Source organism: Tursiops truncatus, chromosome 15, assembly GCF_011762595.2.
Source record: "Tursiops truncatus isolate mTurTru1 chromosome 15, mTurTru1.mat.Y, whole genome shotgun sequence".
NCBI classification, from domain to species: domain Eukaryota; kingdom Metazoa; phylum Chordata; class Mammalia; order Artiodactyla; family Delphinidae; genus Tursiops; species Tursiops truncatus.
The window spans coordinates 14112773-14133031 of NC_047048.1; the positions used below are offsets into that span (position 1 = coordinate 14112773).

Here is a 20259-nt window from a genome sequence, read left to right on the forward strand (position 1 = left end):
ACTGTTCTTATTCAATAAAGTACTCAAAGTCTTAGTAAATGTAATTAAGTAAAGGAAATTAAAGGGATGCCAATTGAAAAAGAAGAAACAAAACTGTCCCTTTTTGTAGAAGCTATAATGGTCTATGTTGAACACCCCAAGAAATCTACTAAAAAAATCCTGCTGGAAATAATAAGTGATTCAGCAAGGTTGCAGGATATAAGATCAACATACAAAAATTAATTCTATTTCTACAGAATTCAGTGAACTTGTGACAACTGAAATTAAAAATGCAATACCATTTATAATTGCTAAAACAGAAAAATACTTAGTTATAAACCTAACAAAGTATAGGACCTGTATACGAAAAACTATAAAATGCTCATTAACGAAATCAAAGATCTAAACAGATCATGTTCATGATATGCAAATTAAGACCCACTGAGATCATGACAAACCTGTTAGAACAGCTAACCTAAAAAATGACAACACCAGGGCTTCCCTGGTGGCGCAGTGGTTGGGAGTCCGCCTGCCGATGCAGGGGACACAGGTTCGTGCCCCAGTCCAGGAAGATCCCACATGCCGCGAAGTGGCTGGGCCCGTGAGCCATGGCCGCTGAGCCTGCGCGTCCGGAGCCTGTGCTCCGCAACGGGAGATGCCACAACAGTGAGAGGCCCGCGTACCGCAAAAAAAAAAAAAAAAAAAAAAAAAAAAAAAAAAGACAATACCAAATGCTGGTTAGGATGCAGAGAAACTGGATTTTTCATCCATGGCTGTGCTTGACATTCTTCATGGCTGAGGTGCTGCGGCCCTCACTGCACAGCCTGGTGTCAGAACTCAGCAGATGTCTAATAAACACTTACAGAACTCAACTGGCCTGAATTAGATACGGTGCCATTTATTTCCCCTATGTCCATGTTTACACTGGGAAGAGAGAAGAAATCTTAGAGACTGAAGTCAAGTATTGGTCTAACATAAAATTTCCCAGTTTTAAACTCTTCTTCGAATGGCGTCAGTGGTATCAAAAGATGCCCTGTGGTATAAGAAAGACCAATGGACTAGAGGGCAGAAGGTTGTGGGTCTAGATTTGGCTCAGCCACTTTATGAGACTTTAAGGAAGTCTCTTCACCATCTGATCAGTTTCCACAGGAAAAAAGTGAGGTAAAACGTGTCTCCAAATCTCAGAAGTGATATTCTAATCCTAAACCTCATATTATTTCTATAATTTTCTACATAATAAGATAAGGTACATAAGGAGACAAGGCAACATAACTGAGAACCAACAGAAACAACAGATAACAGAAACAAATCCACAGAGATTTTAGATATTGGAGTTATCAGATACAAACAATGAAATAGCTGAAATTTCCAGTATTCAAGAAGATAAAAGCCAAGCTTGAAAATTTCAGCAGGGAACTGGAAAGGATACAGTGTGATATATCATATTTGAAACAAACAAAACAAACAAATTATTTAACTGAGAAACACACTATCCAAAATTTTAAAATTGGTGTGGCATTTAATAGCATATGAGACACAGCTGAAGCAAAAATTAGTGACTTGGAATACAAATCAAAAGAAACTGTCCAAGTGAAATAAAAAATACAATAACACATGTTTAACTGGAGTTCCAGAAGAAAAATACTGGGGAAGAAGAAATATTTAATGAAATAAAAGCTAAGACGTCTTCAACCAATGATGGAAAGTATCAACCCACAAATTTATGAAGCCCAAGAAGTCCCAAAAAGGAAAATAAAAAGAAGTTCACATCTAGACACATTAGAGCGAAAAACCAAAGGGAGAGAAAAAGAAACCAGAGGGAAGAAAACAACAAATCACCTTAAAAGCAGCAACAAACTAATAGCTGACTTTCCATCAGTGGAACTTAAAAGACAGCGGAATATCTTTATGGTGTTGAAAGGAAACAAATGCCAACCTAGAATTTGATACCCAGCTAAAATATACATTTTTGGACAAAAACTGAGAGTATGCCATCAGCAGACCTCCACTAAAGGAAATTTTAAAAGGTGCTTTTTGGGCAAAAAGAAAACAGTCCCAGATGGAGGCTCAAAAATGCAAAAAGGAACAGAGAACAAAATCATGTTTAAAATGCAGGTAAATCTAAATAAATACTGACTACATAAAGCAATTAACAATACTGTCCTTACATTTATAATTAACATACACAACAATGACAGCATGAGTTGGGAAGGGAAAAATGGAGGTTGTGTTCTAAAGTCCTTCCTTTGCACAGTTACAGAGTAAAAGTATTTTAACACTAGACTGATCAGTCAAGTTTGCATGTAGTAATTTCTAGTGCACCCACTAAAAGAATAGAAAAAGTATATAATTCCCAGCCTAACTGGAGGAAAAATAAGACCTACTGTGGCTGAGAAATGAAAGAAGTGCAGAAAGAGAAGGAAGAGGGGTTCCAGAAGAAGCTGGAGAGGCAGACAGAGACTGATCACATAGGACCCTAGGGGCCACATTAAGGATTTTGATTTTCATGTTAAAAGCAATGGGAGGTCAATCAAAGGCACCTAAGCAGCAGACATCTACATTCTATAAAGACATCTTTGGCTATGGTGTGAAGACCTTATGGAAGAAGAGAGAACTTTACTACCATTGTCAGGACTGTTTCCAGAGCACTGCCCCTCCAATCAAACAATTTGTTTTGAAGGTGCTACCTTACCTAAAAAAGTAACAATGAATAAAAAGCTAGAAAATAAAATTCAGTTTTGGCTTTAGTTTTTAAGATTTACTTTGTAAGTTAATTGTCTTTGCAGCTACTTTATTAACGTTTCAAATACTAGGTAGCCTTTATTTCTTTGTTCCTTAATGCTCCCAGTACATATTCTTCTGTCTAAATATTTAAGTCTGACAGATCATTAGGTCAGATATATACAATCTAATTGGCACCAAGGCGTGAGGGCCTTTTAACCTCCTGTTTGTTTGAGACTAGACCACGTGAAATTTTAATTGAGTGATTCTAATATTATTAAATATCATTAACCTGCAGAGCTGTTCAGGAAGCCACTTAGGTTGTGGAGGGAGGAAAAAGTGAGATTCGTGTTCAATTAAGCCTGACTTTACTTGCATACAGAGCATTTTTATAAGAAAAGGTAGCCCATTCTTTATTACCTTTTTGGTATTAATTTATCTTTACTGTGATATAATTCACAAACCATAAAATTCAACCTTTTAAAGTATACGGTTCAGTGGTTTTTAGTACAGTCACAAAGTTGTGCAACCAACACCACTAAATAATTCCGGAACATTTTCATCACTCCAAAAAGAAATCCCATACCTATCAGCAGTCACTTCCCAGTCTGCTCTTCCCCCAATTTCCAACAACCACTAAACCACATTCTATCTCTAAGGATTTACCTATTCTGGACATTTCATATAAATGGAATCATACATTATGTAGTCTTTTGTGTTGATTTTTCTTCACAATAATGATTTCAAGGTTCAACCATGTCCCCTTTTTTAAAAAGCACTTTTAAATGGAAAGTTTGAACAGGAAACTAGGCAGAGGAGTAAAACAAACCTCTGTGTTCCCATCATCTAGCCTCAACACCCTCAACCCATCTACACACCCACATATTTCTTACTTCGTATCATTTTGAATCAAATCCCAGACACTATATTATTTCTGTATAAATATTTCAGTAAGGACATATCATTATGATCACTACTCGAACACTGGCCTTCTGATTGGGTTTTTTTCCTTTTAATGGCCTACCTCTACTAAAAACTGAATTTCTCCTTTGCTAGACATTATTTACTTAAAAAATACATTAGATTCAGGCACTCGTTCTGTCTAATAAAAACACTAAAAAGGAAAAAGGAAAACCAAAATCCCAGAAATATTTCTGCAGAGGCCAAGATTCAAAGTGATCTAAAATTGATAAACACCTCAATATTTCTTCTGACAGTCAGAAACACTCATATGGGGGTTGTTTACTATTTTCACTTTCCCTTGTCATTCTGGGAAAGGACTAGAGGTTATTACAAGGGTGTTTTGTTTTGTTTCTCAGTACACACCAATTACAAGCCAGAAAGCACTTCAGGTGCCTTGGTGTGGGCTGAAAACAAAGCAATCTCACACAGAAAAGACAGTTTATGAGTCCAACAGACTGAATTCGGGGCTTTCTTAATGTTTGTTTTAGGAAAGGTAGCAAACAAGTAGATATTCATTATAATAAGGTGAGGGGAAAATAAAGAGAAAAGAGAGCAGGAAGGACAAGGGTGATGGAAGAATGCATACTTGACTGGTTCTTACCTTCTTGTGAGCTATCAGGAGGCAGTTGGAATGTTCGTGTTCACAAGCAATTTCATAGTCGGGGATCAGATCCACCAACTCACAGACAAAGCGCACCACTTCTTCGTGCCAGGGCACGTTGGCCATGGTAAGACTGCTTGCCGAACTCTCTCCACAGTAGGTAACACCCTGTGGAAACATTACAACAGTCAGAGACAGTTACAGACCTATTTAAATGTCACAGAGGAAGAGCTTCAGAGCCAGAAAGGCTTCTACAGGTCAACCAATCCAAGCTAAGCCAAGCCAACCCACATCTTCAAGTGAAGAAAGCAGTACAAAGATGATAAAATTTGCTTGGAAGCTCATACAAGTAGCGAGTGACCAAGACAGCACTGGAGCCCCCAGGCCAGCGCTCTTTACACTCTGACAATCCTGATGCTTCTTGGGTACTTGTGCTTTGTGCTACATCACCATCTACACTGCCTACTCACAACAATGTATCTGAACTAATAACATATCCTTCCATTCAGATTCATTTGTGCACCATAACAGATCAATTCTCATGGGATTATAATCCCCTAGTACAATAATGGAGGTATAGTTGACACCCATAAAAATTCAGTGAATAATTTACTGACTGGGAAAATAAGATAACCTCCTATTTTCTAGTATAATTTAGATTTGAGGTTGATAAACATTCTGTAAAGGGCCAGATAGGGATCCCTTTCAAATTATTCTTTTGGAATCATTCTAAGGAGATCACTTTGTAATGCATTTTTTATGTGGATATGTATAAACACAGAATCATGCCAAAATGAAAATACATGTATAGAAATACATATACATATATATACACACAGATATGTATATATATATACCTTTACACACATCTACATGTACATACGTGTATCTACCCCCTAGAGAAATTCCCATTCAGTACAAATGCAGTAAGATAAACTGGTTTTTAACTCTTTTTAATTCTACCTGACAGCCCAGGCATGTAAGACACAAAAGTTTTATAACTAAGTTTTCCATTTGGTAAGTTACATAGTGATAAGTGATTAATGCCTAATTTTCAATACTGACTATCGTAACTCTGTAGGCTCTGTAAATACCCAAGAAATCAAACTTTCTTGAAAAAAGACTCGAATAGTCTAGATGTGCTACTAAGTAGGGAATAACTAAAATAGAATGAGGTTCTCTCTCACTCGCGCTCTCTCTCTCTCCCTCTCTCACACACACAGACTGGAGGGGACAGAATGACATTAAATGAAAAGCCTACAATGAGCACTGCAGAGTGACCCTGACCCTACAGATGGCAGTGCTGGGAGGGGGCCAAAAACTCAGATGAGTTCTGCAAAACCCTCTACTCCAGATGGCTGTTCAAAGACTACTTACTGGTGTACTACACTGAGATGACCTTTGCTGAACATAAACTAGAGGAGACCCAGCTTAATTACAATAATCAAGAGAAGCTTCTCTATTAGCCCACTGATTTACAGAATTCATTAAACTGAATTTGGGTTTTAGCTGAATAAAAAAAAGCAAATAATACAACAGTTTAAAAAATCTTTAAGAAAGCGTGGCTGAAAACTTGTACTAAACTTGCCCAAATACATGAAAATGATTTATTCATAAGTCAAATTAGTCATAGAAATGAACTTTACTTCACTTTAAATACTGTTTATGAGGGACGAAATATATGAACAACCATGTAGATACTGCTTAATTCAAAGGAATTTATTTTTTTAATAATACTTTTCTTATTTATTTATTTATTTATGGCTGTGTTGGGTCTTCATTGCTGCGCGCAGGCTTTCTCTAGTTGCAGCGAGCGGGCGCTACTCTTTGTTGCGTTGCACGGGCTTCTCATCGCAGTGGCTTCTCTTGTTGCAGAGCACGGGCTCTAGGCACGTGGGCTTCAGTGGTTGTGGCACGTGGGCTCAGCAGCTGTGGCTCGTGGGCTCTAGAGCACAGGCTCAGTAGTTGTGGCACACGGGCTTAGTTGCTCCATGGCATCTTCCCGGAATAGGGTTCGAACCCGTGTCCCCTGCATTGGCAGGCAGATTCTTAACCACTGTGCCATCAGGGAAGTCCCAGGAATTTATTTTTAATATTTAAAATGTTAGTTCATTGAAGCAGAGGTTTTAGGTAAGATCTTTTTTTTCTTCTTTTTTAATTTATTTTGGCTGTGCTGGGTCTTAGTTGCGGCATGTGGGCTTCTTGGTTGCAGTATGTGGGATCTAGTTCCCCGACCAGAGATGGAACCCAGGTCCCCTGCATTGGGAGCGTGGAGTCTTACCCACTGGATCACCAGGAAAGTCCCTAAGTAAGATCTTATATTCATGACAATGGCTTTGGAAAATAATATCGATTATTCAGCAATAATAAAGCATGAAATGCTAAGGAGAGATTTGGCTTGGAAAGGAAATGAGAGATTGCCATAGGTCATCACTATGCCTTCACATTATACTTCTCTACACGTTCGCATGATGCTTTACCATTAACAAAGCATTTTCACGTAAAACTTCTCATTTTGGCCGGACAAAATCCTCGGAGGTGGGGAGTGTGGGTAACTTCCTGAGCCGACTGCGGAGGCCGAGCCTGCGCGTGACAGAACTGCCATGGGTAGAAACCGGCCTCCCTGAACGGCCTCCCTGAGCCCTCCCCCAGCTGGGCTCCTCAACACCTCCCTCCGGTCCTCCCCGCTCTACATGGGCTGCTTCATTTCATCGCACACTGCGGTCTACCGACGACCCGCCCAGACTGGGTTCCTGATCGCACTTGCCCCTGAATAGTCTAAAGACATTGCGCTTTCCCTCACATGGCAGCTGCCCGCCACCTTCTCATCCCAGCACCACCTTCCACTCCCACCCTGTTTATCACCAGCACCAAGTTCTTGCCTCACAACTTTGGAAAAACAGTGTCCTCAAGAAAACAGATGGGTATCATGTTGCAACTGAAAGCACTCATTCCAGAATTCCAGAGGCTGAGAGGTGACAAGCAGACCCAAAGAAAGTTCCTGAAGAGCAGGACCACTTATGCGTCTTCCTGTTTGCAGTGAAAAGCACAGCCCACACCATCACACTGGTGACTTCTGGATGGACCACTGGGCTCCAGGACATGGGGGCCATCGGGTCATTTTCACGGGCTGCTTACAAAGTCTACCTGGGGATTCAAAGTCTGTGGGAAGAGCTCTTGATATTCTAATTAAACTGACTGGTTGTCAAAAGACTCCCGGTATGATTGTTTTTGTCCCTGATAGTTTGAGGAGAAATGTCTTCACAACTTTTTGCAGCAATACATGTCACTCCTTTATCTTAAAAATGCTTCAATAGCTGTCCCCCCCACCAAAAGACCAGCCCACGTTTCTCAGCCTAGCACCTGAGGCCTTCTGACTGGACTGCCCCACTCCACATCCAGTCTTTCCCTGGCTAAATTCTCCACCATCTCTTTGATCTTCGGCCAGGAACTCCAATTCCATCTAATCCCAATCTCATCATACCCTGTGCATCTCTCTTCTCAGATAACTGGCATCACTTTGATGTGTCTAAATCCTGAGCTCTTAGAGGGTGGGGGCCACACCCTATTCTTCTCTGTACCCCCAACTAATCTGTTCTAAAGAGCAAGTCACATGTTCCTCTGACATTAAACTCCAGAACTCTTTTCTGATCTAATACAAAATTTAATTCATATTTTTCAAGAATTTTCTACACTTCAATGATTATGAACCAAATGATAATCACTGGTTAGGTATTGCTACATACATGAACAACCGGTAATACTCCCTACATTTGTGTGCAGAAAGAGATTGAGACTATGCTGACATTTGTTTTGCAAGATGCATTCTGCAAGGATTGAGTTCTGTAGACAGTCATGGTGCTAATGCGAAGAGAGTTTTAAATCATTTGACAACAAATAATTACTGAGCACTTACTCTTCTCAAGGTGCAGTGCTAGGCAGAGAATACAAAGACGGTATTTCATTTACAGATGGATTGTGTTGTGAAAGCTTTTCAATAAGGCAGATGTTTACAACACGAAACACATTTTCACAAACAAGTAAGCAAATAACGATGGTTAAGCTTCCCAGGCTAGCAAATATAGGTCTACTTAAGCCTAATGAAGCTAAAATACATGTTAATTTACAGGGAATGGAACAGAGAAATATTTTACAAGACTAGCAGTGAAAGAAAAGAGAAAATCAATATAATAGAGAAACAGCTTCTATTGATTCATTTTTAAATAATGTGCTTGATGAAAAGGGATCTAAACATTTACTGAACCCAGGCATATGTTACCCCCTTGAATTCTCAAAACAAGTCCATTAAATTGATATTAGTATTCTTATTTTAATACTGAGGAAATTTAGGCTCAAGGAGGATAAGTAACCTGTCCCAGGCTAAATGAATACATTTTAGGAATGTATCAAAGCTTACACAACTTCCCCACCTGAGACTATGAGAGACCCGCCCTGAACCCTCCACATACACACACACACATCCAGGAAATTGGATCCGAGAGCCTCAGGTATTTCACTAGCCCAGGGTCACTTTGTATTATCAATTTCACATCTTCAGGGCATTTATGTGACCTTGAGGTACTATTAAATTTTAACACCAACCCCATTTCAGGGTTAGGCCCTGGGAGACTTTTTCTTTTTACCAAAAGCATAGGTAAGGGATAAGCCTCCAAGTACCACCCTGTGTCAGTGGGTGAATTTTTTCCTAATTCGTCCTTTCACTAAAGGTGAAAGGGCCTAGTCTTCTGCCACATCCTGTCTCTACTGGAGCTGCAGAGTACCACCAGGCAATCTCCCTTTTTACAGCTCCTAAGGCATTCCCTTACAGACCTGACAGACTGACTATTCTCTCAAAAGTATGTTTACCGTAGCATTTACTTCTAAGTGTTTGCTTCTGGAGGAATCTGAGGTCATCTTAGGCTGCCATCTTGCTAGCTCTTACCAAATGTTTTTTGCAGAGGCTTTATTACTATTATTTTTAAAACGCTTCCATTTTAGAAAATTTTACTTTGATTAATAAGACAACAACAACAAAAAGCTGCCTTTTCAGACATTAAATAGTTTAACCCTACTGAACAGGAAAGCATGCCTTCTCCATTTACTGATTTCATTTCAATCATCTGAATTATAAAAGTAATGCATGCTCACTGCAACAATTCACACAACACAGAAATATGAAAAGTAAAACAAGCCTTTCCTTCCCCTTCTCCCAAATCGTACACTGTTAATGATTTGATATGTATCCTTCCATACTTTTCTTATATAAATGTATCCAAACATATACTGTTAAAATTTGATCAAGTAATAATTATCCTATAACTCATTTTGTTTCTTAATAGTGTACTATTTTCTGTAAGCATCCCTTTTCCTACTTCAGTTTAAGAGAAAGATACTTCATTAACTTGCTGGACAAATGAGAGATGAATTTAATAAACCATGTGATCCTCAAAGCCCCAGGTACTTGATATTACAGGTCTCCTACCAGAGCCAACTGATCGTCCCATGCTTTCCCCGATACACACAAACTGTTGTCTATTACCTTATATTTTATAATTTAAATAAGACATTTAAAATTGTGATTAGGTTACACACTTCTCCAAGATTTTTCAATTAAAAAAATCTCTCAAAGTAGTTCATTTTACTTCTGTAGATTTTGCCTTGTTCAATAAGACATCCATTTCCCAAACAGCAGATCCAAATTTAGAAAAAAGATTTGTACCTATGATGCTTTCACGAGGCCTGGCACATGAAGACAGCTCAGAAATATTTGTTAAATGCAGGGATAAAATAGTAAAATGGAAATCTTGTTTGAGAGAAACTATGTCATTATAACATCTCAGCTATAAGTAGAAGGCTTCATCTGTTTCCTAGTTAATAGTTTGTCCGACTACAAAATGCCCATCAGAGAATTACACTGTTTACAAAGTAGCCATCTTTCTTTAAAATTTGGTTGATTCTTTTCAGATTACAAAATATCTTCTTCATTATAGGAAACATGACTGCAAAGAAAGAAGGAGAAAAAAAGGTGACAGTGCGATCCAGCCAAGTTAATAACAGAGGTTTTACTGCAGCATAATTTGAAGCAGCATTCTTTAATAGCTAAACCATAAATTAAAACACCACTAATCTCTGATGTTGGCAAGGTTTCCTTAAGCCGATGCGTATATTTAAAGTGTAGCTTGTCTCTCTGCATCATTAGAGTTCTTGCCAAGAGTAGCCTTTTGAAATTAAGAGCAATTTTAAAAGAAAAGTGTCTTGACCTCACTAGAGGCTGCTACACACTCAGCAATATTTCATCTGCTCCTCTCACCTCCCCATCCCTCCAGAGGAACGTTAACGCAGAACGCTGAACTTACTAAAAAACGGCTGTAAAGCTGAAACATGCTCTGATGTGACAGAGTGCATCCAGCTTCATAAACATAAACTGAAGAGTGGAGCTTTGAGAGACTGGGTTAATTTTCTGGTCACTTTTTCTCATTCTGTGTATTCTTAGTTGTCCAAGAAAGCTGTCTGCCTCTGAAAACTCTATAGCTGATGACTTCTAAATCATTACTGCCAGGCCTGTCTTATCCCCAGAACGCCAGGCTTATAGAACCTGTGGCTTCTTTGAACCTGCACTTTGAACCTACACTTGGATTATTTAAAAGCTATCTCAAAGTATTAAGGTCAACATAGAACTCATGCAATTACTCCCTAAATTTGCCTCCCTTCTCCACTGGTCTTTTCCATCTCAGCAAACTGTTCCACATCCACACGATTGCTTAAGTCAAAAACCCAGGTGCTATTCTTGATTCTTTTTGTTCTTTCACACCCTACATGTCCTCTAACAACAAATTCTGTTGGATCTACTCCCAAAATAAATCACAAGTGCACCCAGTCCTCTCCAATGACCTTCCCCACGCCATCACATCTCTTGCTTGGCAAAAGTTTTGTTACCGGTCTACCTACTTCTACTACTGCCCTCTATAATCCACTCATGGCAATGGCAGGGTGATCTTTCAAAATCATAAATCGGATCGTATCACTCTCCAGTTTAAAACCCCTTCCTAGCACACCTAGTTTTAAAAAAAAGCCTATCGTTAAACTTAGTATAAAATCTGATTCTCTTATCCATGCATGAAAGGCCTAACAAAATCTGGCCCCAGCCCACCACTCTGATTCATCTTGTACCACAGCCAACTCCAACTACCCCATGGAGATCATGTAGGAGCTCTGTGGACCAGCTGTGCCATCTGCCCAGAATGCTCTGACCCCAAGCCTTTGCATGTTGTGCTGCTTCTTACTATTCAGTTATCAGTTTTTAAAAGAGTCATCTCCTCAGAAAAGCCTTCCTGTTTTTGAAATCTAAAGCAGCCAACCACAATATCTAGTAAAACAGCATATGCGTTTACCCTCTGACACATCAATCCACGTACAGGTATCTAACCCAAAGAAACACTGGCAAAAACATGACAGTGACAACCAGACATTAGATGGCTCCTGCTGGAAGCATACACTACGACCAATGAAATAATCTTGAAATGCAAACATACACACACACACACACACACACACACAAATCTGATCAATCTTATTTTGATCTAACTAACAATCCACGGGAAATCTAAGGGGCAGAGCAACATGCAATCACCAAAATCTAAAATATAAATATGGGGAACTAACCAGGATAAATGATCCATTTTTTCCAACAAAATAAATTACAAGGGGGAAAAAAAACACATGGAAGAGGAACTAATAGATTAAAAGAAATTTAAGAGAGAAATAATCCAATTCTGACCCTTATTTGGATCCAGATTAAAAAATACTTTAGACAATTGGTTTAAGAAGATGTGGTATATATACACAATGGAATATTACTCAGCCATAAAAAATAATGAAATATTACCATTTGCAGTAACATGGATGGACCTAGAGATTATCATACTAAGTGAATTAAGTCAGAAAGAGAAAGGGAAATATTATATGATATCATTTATGTGACGAATCTAAAAATGAGTACAAATGAATCTACATACAAAATAGAAACAGACTCACAGACATAGAAAACAAACTTACAGTTACCAAAGGGGAAAGAGAGGAAGGGAAGAATAAATCAGGAGTATTGGATTAACAGATAAACACTACTGTACATAAAATAAACAACAAGGATTTACTATATAGCACAGGGAACTGTATTCAACATCTTATAATAACCTATAATGGAAAATAACCTGAAAAACTATATATATATATATATATATATATATATGTGTGTGTGTGTGTGTGTGTGTGTGTGTAAATAAATAAATATATATATATATATATAAAAAACTGAATTACTTCACTGTATACCTGAAACTAACACAATATTGTATATTAACTCTACTTCACTTTTAAAAAATACTGTTAAAATAACTGGTCAAGTTGAAACCTTATATGTTCCAATATATGAGATTATTGTTAGAACTGTTTAGTAAGAACAGTATTCTGAATAAGTGTTTAAAGTGAGTGCATATCTTTTAGAAATACATACTAAAACAGTTATGGATGAATGGTATAACGTGGGGATTTGCTTCACAGGTAAGGGCAGGAAAATGGGTAGGAGTACAGCTGAAACACGAGCTAGTAATTTTTGAAGCTGGTAATGGATGGATGGGGTTCATTACATCAGTCTCTCTACTTCTGTATATATTTGAAGTTTTCCATAGTAAAAGTGTAGTTGAAAGCCAACCAATTACTCACTATAACAGTATTTTATTTCTCAGCATATTAAAGTTACTATGTAGTGAGCACTACATTCATTTTCTGTTGACGGTCTACCTCTCACTAAAATATAAGCTTTTTATATGTGAGAGCAAATGCTTAGTCTTTACTGCTCTTATCCCCAATACCTAGAACAGTGCCAGGAATCTTGATTAATATTTCTGACTGAATAAATAAAACATCCGGGACCTCCTGCAGAATTTTAGAAGATTGTAATTGCACCGTGGCCAACAAAGCAGAATGAGAACGTGCCCAACACTAGCCGGCAGGGGCTTACCTTCACCTCAATGAAGTCAGGGTTCCCCAGGGACACCAGCTTGGCATAGGCCTGGAGTTCATCCACGTTCCATGCTTTCACCAGAGTCAGCCTATAGACAGTACGTTGTTGCTAAAACAGAGGAAAACACAACTTTGTTTTTATCACCTAGGAAGATTTTCAAATTTCTTAAACCCATAGGTGAAACCTGGCATGAACTTCTATTTTTTGAAGTTGCATTTTGTAGAAAGATGAAAAAAACGTAAACAATGTCATAAGACTCCCAGAAGCCTTATAAAGGCACAGACATTGGTATATTTTTCTTCTCTCACTTACAGTATCAAACACTAGATAAGACACCCAAAAGGTTCTTAACAAATACCCTGAATTCCATTTAGTTAGAAATAGTAAATTGACCCAACAGTTTAGATTGGTGAAAATTAATTCACATAACCTTCAGGCTTTCAGGTATCAATTGCTCAAAGTTATTTACAGTAAGGATTTCTAATCACTCTTGTCCTCTTTCCTGCTTCCTCATTATTTAATGATCTCTACTTGGCAGAAAAGGCACATTGATGAACTGTCAATGTTGCTATTTGTTTACCATGTAACAAAAGAGGTATTGATCTTCTGAAAAGCCATTAGACAACAGTCATGCAAGCCTTTAAAAGCTTTATACCTTTGACTTTGTAGCTCCCTTCCAGGACCCTAGACAAATTACTAAAAGTTCAAAGACTTATTCAAACATCTCAAAACAACGTGATTAATGATAGTTTAAAATCTACAAAAAGAGTGGGGGCAGAACCTGTAACTTGCCTTTAACCAATAGAATATGGCAAAGATGATGTGACACGTGTAGTTATGTACACATGATTACATCCATCTGTAGCAAGTTCCTGGGTAGTATCCATGCTGCTAAACCTCAAACCATGCTTTAAGTAGTAAGGCTCAAAATACGCAAGAGAAAAACAAAGTGAAGTAAGACGTGAACAAAATGATACCAATCTCTCTCTACATGCACCCCAGTGTTCACAGCAGCATTATTTACAATCGCCAAGATATGAAAGCAACCTAAAGTCCACCAACAGATGAACGGATAAAAATGTGGTGTGTGTATATATATATATATATATATATATACACACACACACACACACACACACACACACACACACACACACATATACACACAATGGAATACTACTCAGCCATAAAAAAGAATGAAATTTTGCCATTTGCAACAACATGGTTGGACTTGGAGGGCATTATGCTAAGTGAAATAAGTCAGACAGAGAAAGACAAATACTTTATGATATCACTTATATGTGGAATATAAAAATTACAACAAACTAGTGAATATAACAAAAAAGAGACTCAGATATAAAGAACAAATTAGTAGTTACCAATGGGGAGAGGGGAGGGGGGAGACGCAAGATAGGGGTAGGGGATTAAGAAGTATAAACTATTATATATAAAATAAGCTACAAGGATATATTGTACAACACAGGAAATATAGCCAATATTTTATAATAACTATAAATGGAGTATAACCTTTAAAATTTGTGAATCACTATACTGTACACCTGAAACATATAATATTGTACATCAACTATACTTCAATTTAAAAAAATGTCGGGCTTCCCTGGTGGCGCAGTGGTTGAGAGTCTGCCTGCCGATGCATGGGACGAGGGTTCATGCCCCGGTCTGGGAAGATCCCACATGCCGTGGAGCAGCTAGGCCCGTGAGCCATGGCCGCTGAGCCTGCGCATCCGGAGCCTGTGCTCCGCAACGGGAGAGGCCACAACAGTGAGAGGCCCGCGTACCGCAAAAAAAAAAAAGAAAAGAAAAGAAAAAAAGAATGCCAATCTCTCTACTTTTGCTCATGTCTGAAGATAACCTAGGGATGAACAGTATTAGGCAGCCATATCAGAAAATGTACTCAAAACTTATTTTTAAAATGCAGTGTATAATGCACAAAAAGAAATCTTCCAGATTCCCTTCACATAGCTAGAATTCACCCAATGCCAAAACCTAACAAAAATGGTAGAGAAGTGCAGGCCAATCTCACTTGTACTTATATATGCAAAAATCTTACAGAAATTTTAGCAAATGAAATTCAGCATTATGTTAAAAATTCTAGAAATGCAAAGATGATTCAATATTAGACTATATATTAATACAATTCATCACGTCAATAGGTCAACACAGAAAAGTTATACAATCACCTTATAGACACACAAAGACATTTCGTATCATTTAAAGCCCATCCCTGATTTTAAAACAGAATGAACAACTGAAAAACCATTTGGTAAACTCAAAAATTAAAAAACACATCCTTAACATAAAGAAAACACTCTCCAGTCAATAGTCCATGTCATTCTTAGAGATGTAAAAAATAGAGGCATTTCTATTTAATCAGAATAACAGCAGAATGTCCACTCTATTATTTTTATAAACACTTCCCTGAAAGTTAAAATCAAAGCAATAAGGCAAGAACAAGAATAAGTGGATAGGGCTTCCTTGGTGGCGCAGTGGTTGGGAGTCCGCCTGCCAATGCAGGGGACACGGGTTTGCGCCCCGGTCCGGGAGGATCCCACGTGCCGCAGAGCGGCTGGGCCCGTGAGCCATGGCCGCTGAGCCTGCGCGTCCAGAGCCTGGGCTCCACAATGGGAGAGGCCACGACAGTGAGAGGCCCGCGTAACGCAAAAAAAAAAAAAAAAAAAAAAAAAAAGAATAAGTGGATAGTATACAAAAAACAATTACTTGCAAATGATATAGCTGGCTTCTTGGAAACCTAAGAAAATCAACCTAAGAAAATCAGATTAAGTACAATTGGTCAGTTACCAAATAAAAATAGAAAAATGAGCAGCTTTCCTAGCATAGAGCAGTGCGGTAAATGTGGACTCTGAGCCCAGACTGAATCCCAGACCACATACTAGCCATCTTTAACTCTGTCTCAGTTTCTATCTGTGCAAAATGGGAGTTTACACAGGATTAAAAGTGTCCATCTACATAACGCTTAGAACCATGTTGGCAGCAGTAAGTCATACTAAGTATTAGCTATTATATGCCATATGTATGGTACATATATACTTATATGTACAACTACAAAATGCAAGGCAAAGAAAATTCTACTTCAACTCTAAAATATATCTATAAAATACTTGATGATTATTTATGAAATAACATGGAGAGTGAAAAAAGTAAATACTTCTGAGACCATAAAAAACTAGCCTACATGGACAGCCATGATAGATTTCTAAATATAATGTAATTCCAACGGGAGTTTAAAATTCCTTTCAACAAATAAACTGGCAATGATACCAACAATAACAATAGCAAGAGTTAGCAATGAGTCAGCCCTTACTATGTGCCAGCTGTTGTTGTGTTTAACATCTTAGCAAAGATTCCAATATTTGTCTCATCTTTGCAACAAATCTTACAAAATAGGTTTATTAGCTTCACATTACAGATATGAAATAGAGGCCTAGTGCTGCTAAGTGAATTTCCCAAAGTTACACAGTTGGAAAGCAGCAAAGCTGGGATATGAACCCAAGCAGAATGAATCCAAGGCAGACTCTCTCTCTTGTTGCTTAACCTTTTCAAATTGTGAAAGAAATCATACAAAGAGAAACATACATAAAACACGAATGGACAGCCCAAGGGATTAACACAAAGAAAATATTCATCACCCAGTCACCATCCATTGCCTTTACCCCAAAGCTATCTAATATCCTGACTTCAACATTAAAGTTTAGGTTTTTGCCTGTGTTTGAAATTTATATACATGGAACCATAGACTTTTTTGCATCTTGCTTCTGTCATACAACACTGTGTTTATAACGTTCATCCACGTTGCTGCATGCTGAGATTTGTTCATTTTCTTCGTTATCTAATATTCCATTATATAAATATACAATAATTTATTCAACCGTTCCCCCATTGATAGACATCTAGATTATTTCCAGTTTTTAGTTATTATAAAATGCTGGTCTCTCTCATAACACTAGAGTTTAGTTCTTCCTGCTTTAGGGAATTTTATGAAATGCTATTATGACATATTCTTCTATGTCTGGCTTCTTTCACTGAAATTCTTTCACTGAGTTTGATGGTGACTTTAGCTTCAGATATATTTTTGCTGCTGTTTAGTACTCCAGTATATGAAAATACTTACATTAGTGAAAGTTGTTGGTTCGTTGGTTTTTTTCCCCAGTTTGGGTCTCTTACAAAATAGCATTGCTATGACTGTTACTGTACCTGACTCCCAATGGATGTTTCTTGAATGTTCCTAAGAGTGGAAATGCTGGATCACAGGATGTGCAGATACTGCTAAATTGGTTTCCAAAGTCATTTCACCATACTTCCACCTGCAGTGGATCAGAGTTCCAGCTGCTTCTCTTCTTCACCAACACTTGTTGTTAGTCTTTTAAACTTTAGCCATTCCTGCACTGTCCTATTTTGTATTTGCCCGTTTACTGATGAAGTTGAGTATGTTTTTGGCCATTCTGATCTCTTCTTTTGTGAAGTACTTGTTCAAATGTTTTGAATATTTCTTTATTGGGATAGCTGCCTTTTTACTACTGGGTTTTTCAAATTCTTTATGTATTCTGGCTGTAAGAATGCTGTTATAATTGTATTAGAAATATTTTCATCCACTTGATGGCTTTCCTTTCTGATTTCTTCATATCTTTTGATCAACAGATATAACTAATTTTAGTACATTTACCTTTTATCTATAGCCTACTAATGTTCAGATTGTTAAGGACAACGAAAAGCACTATGGGGTTACTAAAAAAGAAATGTCATTAGATTTTATTTCAAATTATGAAATTCACATTCTGGGTTTCACTGTGTCTGTAGGGAGCCTGCTCGATAGGATGGTTTTGGAGACTTTAAAGTCTGTTTAAAATTAGTTAAAGCAGTTCCTAAAGTCTATAGAAGAAAGTTGTGTTATACTCCAGTTAGATCAAATTAAAACAAAAACTGAGTACAGATGTTGCTTGAGAGGCGAGAGCTGGAATTTCCTTTGCAAAGGACATACTTAACACTTTATTTTATCCTTCTTTTAGATTAAAAAAAAAGAAAGAAAAAATTGGAGTACAAACTGGATTGTATTGTAGTAATTTAATTTGAATAAAACCTATTTTTTTCCCCAGTTTGGGGATTTACTTAGTAATTTTAATTTGCATAGGTTCTGGTCAGTTATTACTGCAGGATTTTCTGAATGTGGCATATTATCTAGTAGGGACAGGGTTCGTGTAATACTACAGAATACAAAAATGAAGATCAAAGTATCCAATGCAGGCAAAAAGTTTAGCTACTTTCTGTTCAGGCTACAATGTGACTTGTAAAATGTCACAATGAGATTTGTAAAAAAGTGTCAAGTAGCTGGCATGTTATAATTTCATGTATTTTCTGTTTAATTTGAGAGTCTAGGACTTTTTTCCCCCAGTGGTAGTAACAAACACAATAAAATGGGAGGGAGGGGTGGATCTGAAAGTAACATCACAATCAATGTGCAGCTAGGCTGTGCAGCAAGAAACCTAGACGTTAACCTCTAGAATTCAGACCAGATCTCTGTGACAGAGTTTAAATTTGGGTTTTAACTTATGTTTGTTTCTTAGAGGGAAGCAATACACGGACTGAAAATATTGGGTTGGCCAAAAAGTTCTTTCGGGGTGGTACGGAAGAACCTGAACGAACTTTTTGGCCAATCCAATACATGGAGTGAAAATTGAGGTCAAAATTCCAAAGGTAAATGTTAAATGCTTATCAAAGGGAAGTGAGGGAAAAAAGGATTAAGTACAAAGTAGAAAAAGTCTGAGTAGTTAGGAAGGAGGAGAGAAAAGAGGAAAAAAGTATAAGATGAGGAAAAGAGTACATAGTAGCAATTAAGCTACTGGGCTCTGGAGTCAGCTGTGTGAGCTCAGGCATGCTCTCTGTGCCTCTGTAAAACAGGAAGAGTAACAGTATCTATATCTCATAGTATTGCTGTAAAATTAAAAGAACTAAAACAAATAAAGAACTTAGAACACAGCCTGGAAGATAGAAAACTATGAATAAATTTTAGCTACCATCATCACCACCACCAGCAGCAGTTACACACATTCATTTGTTCACACAGATATCAGTTCAACCAACAGTCACCAGGTCCCACTGTACACCAGGTATAATACTAGATGCTAGAGATACAGCAGTGAACAAGCAACCAACGTACCGACTGTTGTATAATCTACATTTTATTCTAGTAAACGAACAAAACCAAAGTCAGAAAAGAAATTAGCAACAATGGTTAATACCACAAGAGGAAAGGAACCAGGAAACCAGCAAGGTAAGACTCCACCACTCCTGCCTGGCTCCTCAAAGGGAAGGAAATCCAAAAAGGAGGGGATATGTGTATACATATGGCTGATTCACTTTGCTGTACAGCAGAAACTAACACAACACTGTAAAGCAACTATATCCCAATTAAAAAACAAAAAAACAAATTGAATGCTGACCGAGTCATATCATGCTTGTCAAAAAATTAATTCTAAACTCTTTAAAACAAACAAAAAAACCTTAAAATTGAAACAATCCCTCACTGACGACCATTGTTTCTAAAAGCAAAGGAATATATATTGCCTCTACTAGAAATTGGGCAATGAATCTTTCAAAGTTCTTAGAAAGCATACTTATTCTTAAAATGGCTTTACTTAACTAAATTTTTTACTGTTCGTGGGAGACAAAACAAAATGTGTCAATCTGATATGTCAAATAAGCAAAGAATTAGAAAATAAATTCAAAGATATAATTCATGATGCAGCCAAATGAAGTATTCTTTATAATCAAAGAAGACAAGCAGGAAAATTATTATAGAATTACTTCCAAAATAAATTAACTAAGTAACCAACCAAATCAAACTGTAATGAATAACTGAAAATGTAGATCAAAGAAAGAAGGCAAAGACAATGTTATAAGACTCAGTGAAGAAAATCCAACCCAACAGGAAAAGAAA

At 37.5% G+C, this 20259-nt stretch overlaps 1 protein-coding gene across 8 annotated transcripts in view; it reads right to left on the bottom strand.

Annotated features, from left to right (window-relative positions):
• The window catches only part of LOC101322849 (S-adenosyl-L-methionine-dependent tRNA 4-demethylwyosine synthase TYW1), a 222883-nt gene that overhangs the window by 83372 nt on the left and 119252 nt on the right, over nt 1-20259 (bottom strand). For 7 of the 8 annotated variants that reach the window (XM_019921823.3, XM_073792039.1, XM_073792038.1 and 4 more), the window contains exons 14-15: nt 13284-13394; nt 4265-4432 (exon numbers count right to left, since the gene is read on the bottom strand). In XM_019921823.3, coding sequence (XP_019777382.1) covers nt 4265-4432; nt 13284-13394 — 279 coding nt within the window. The remainder of the gene's footprint in view (nt 1-4264; nt 4433-13283; nt 13395-20259) is intronic. The other variant, XM_019921821.3, reaches the window with a different exon arrangement.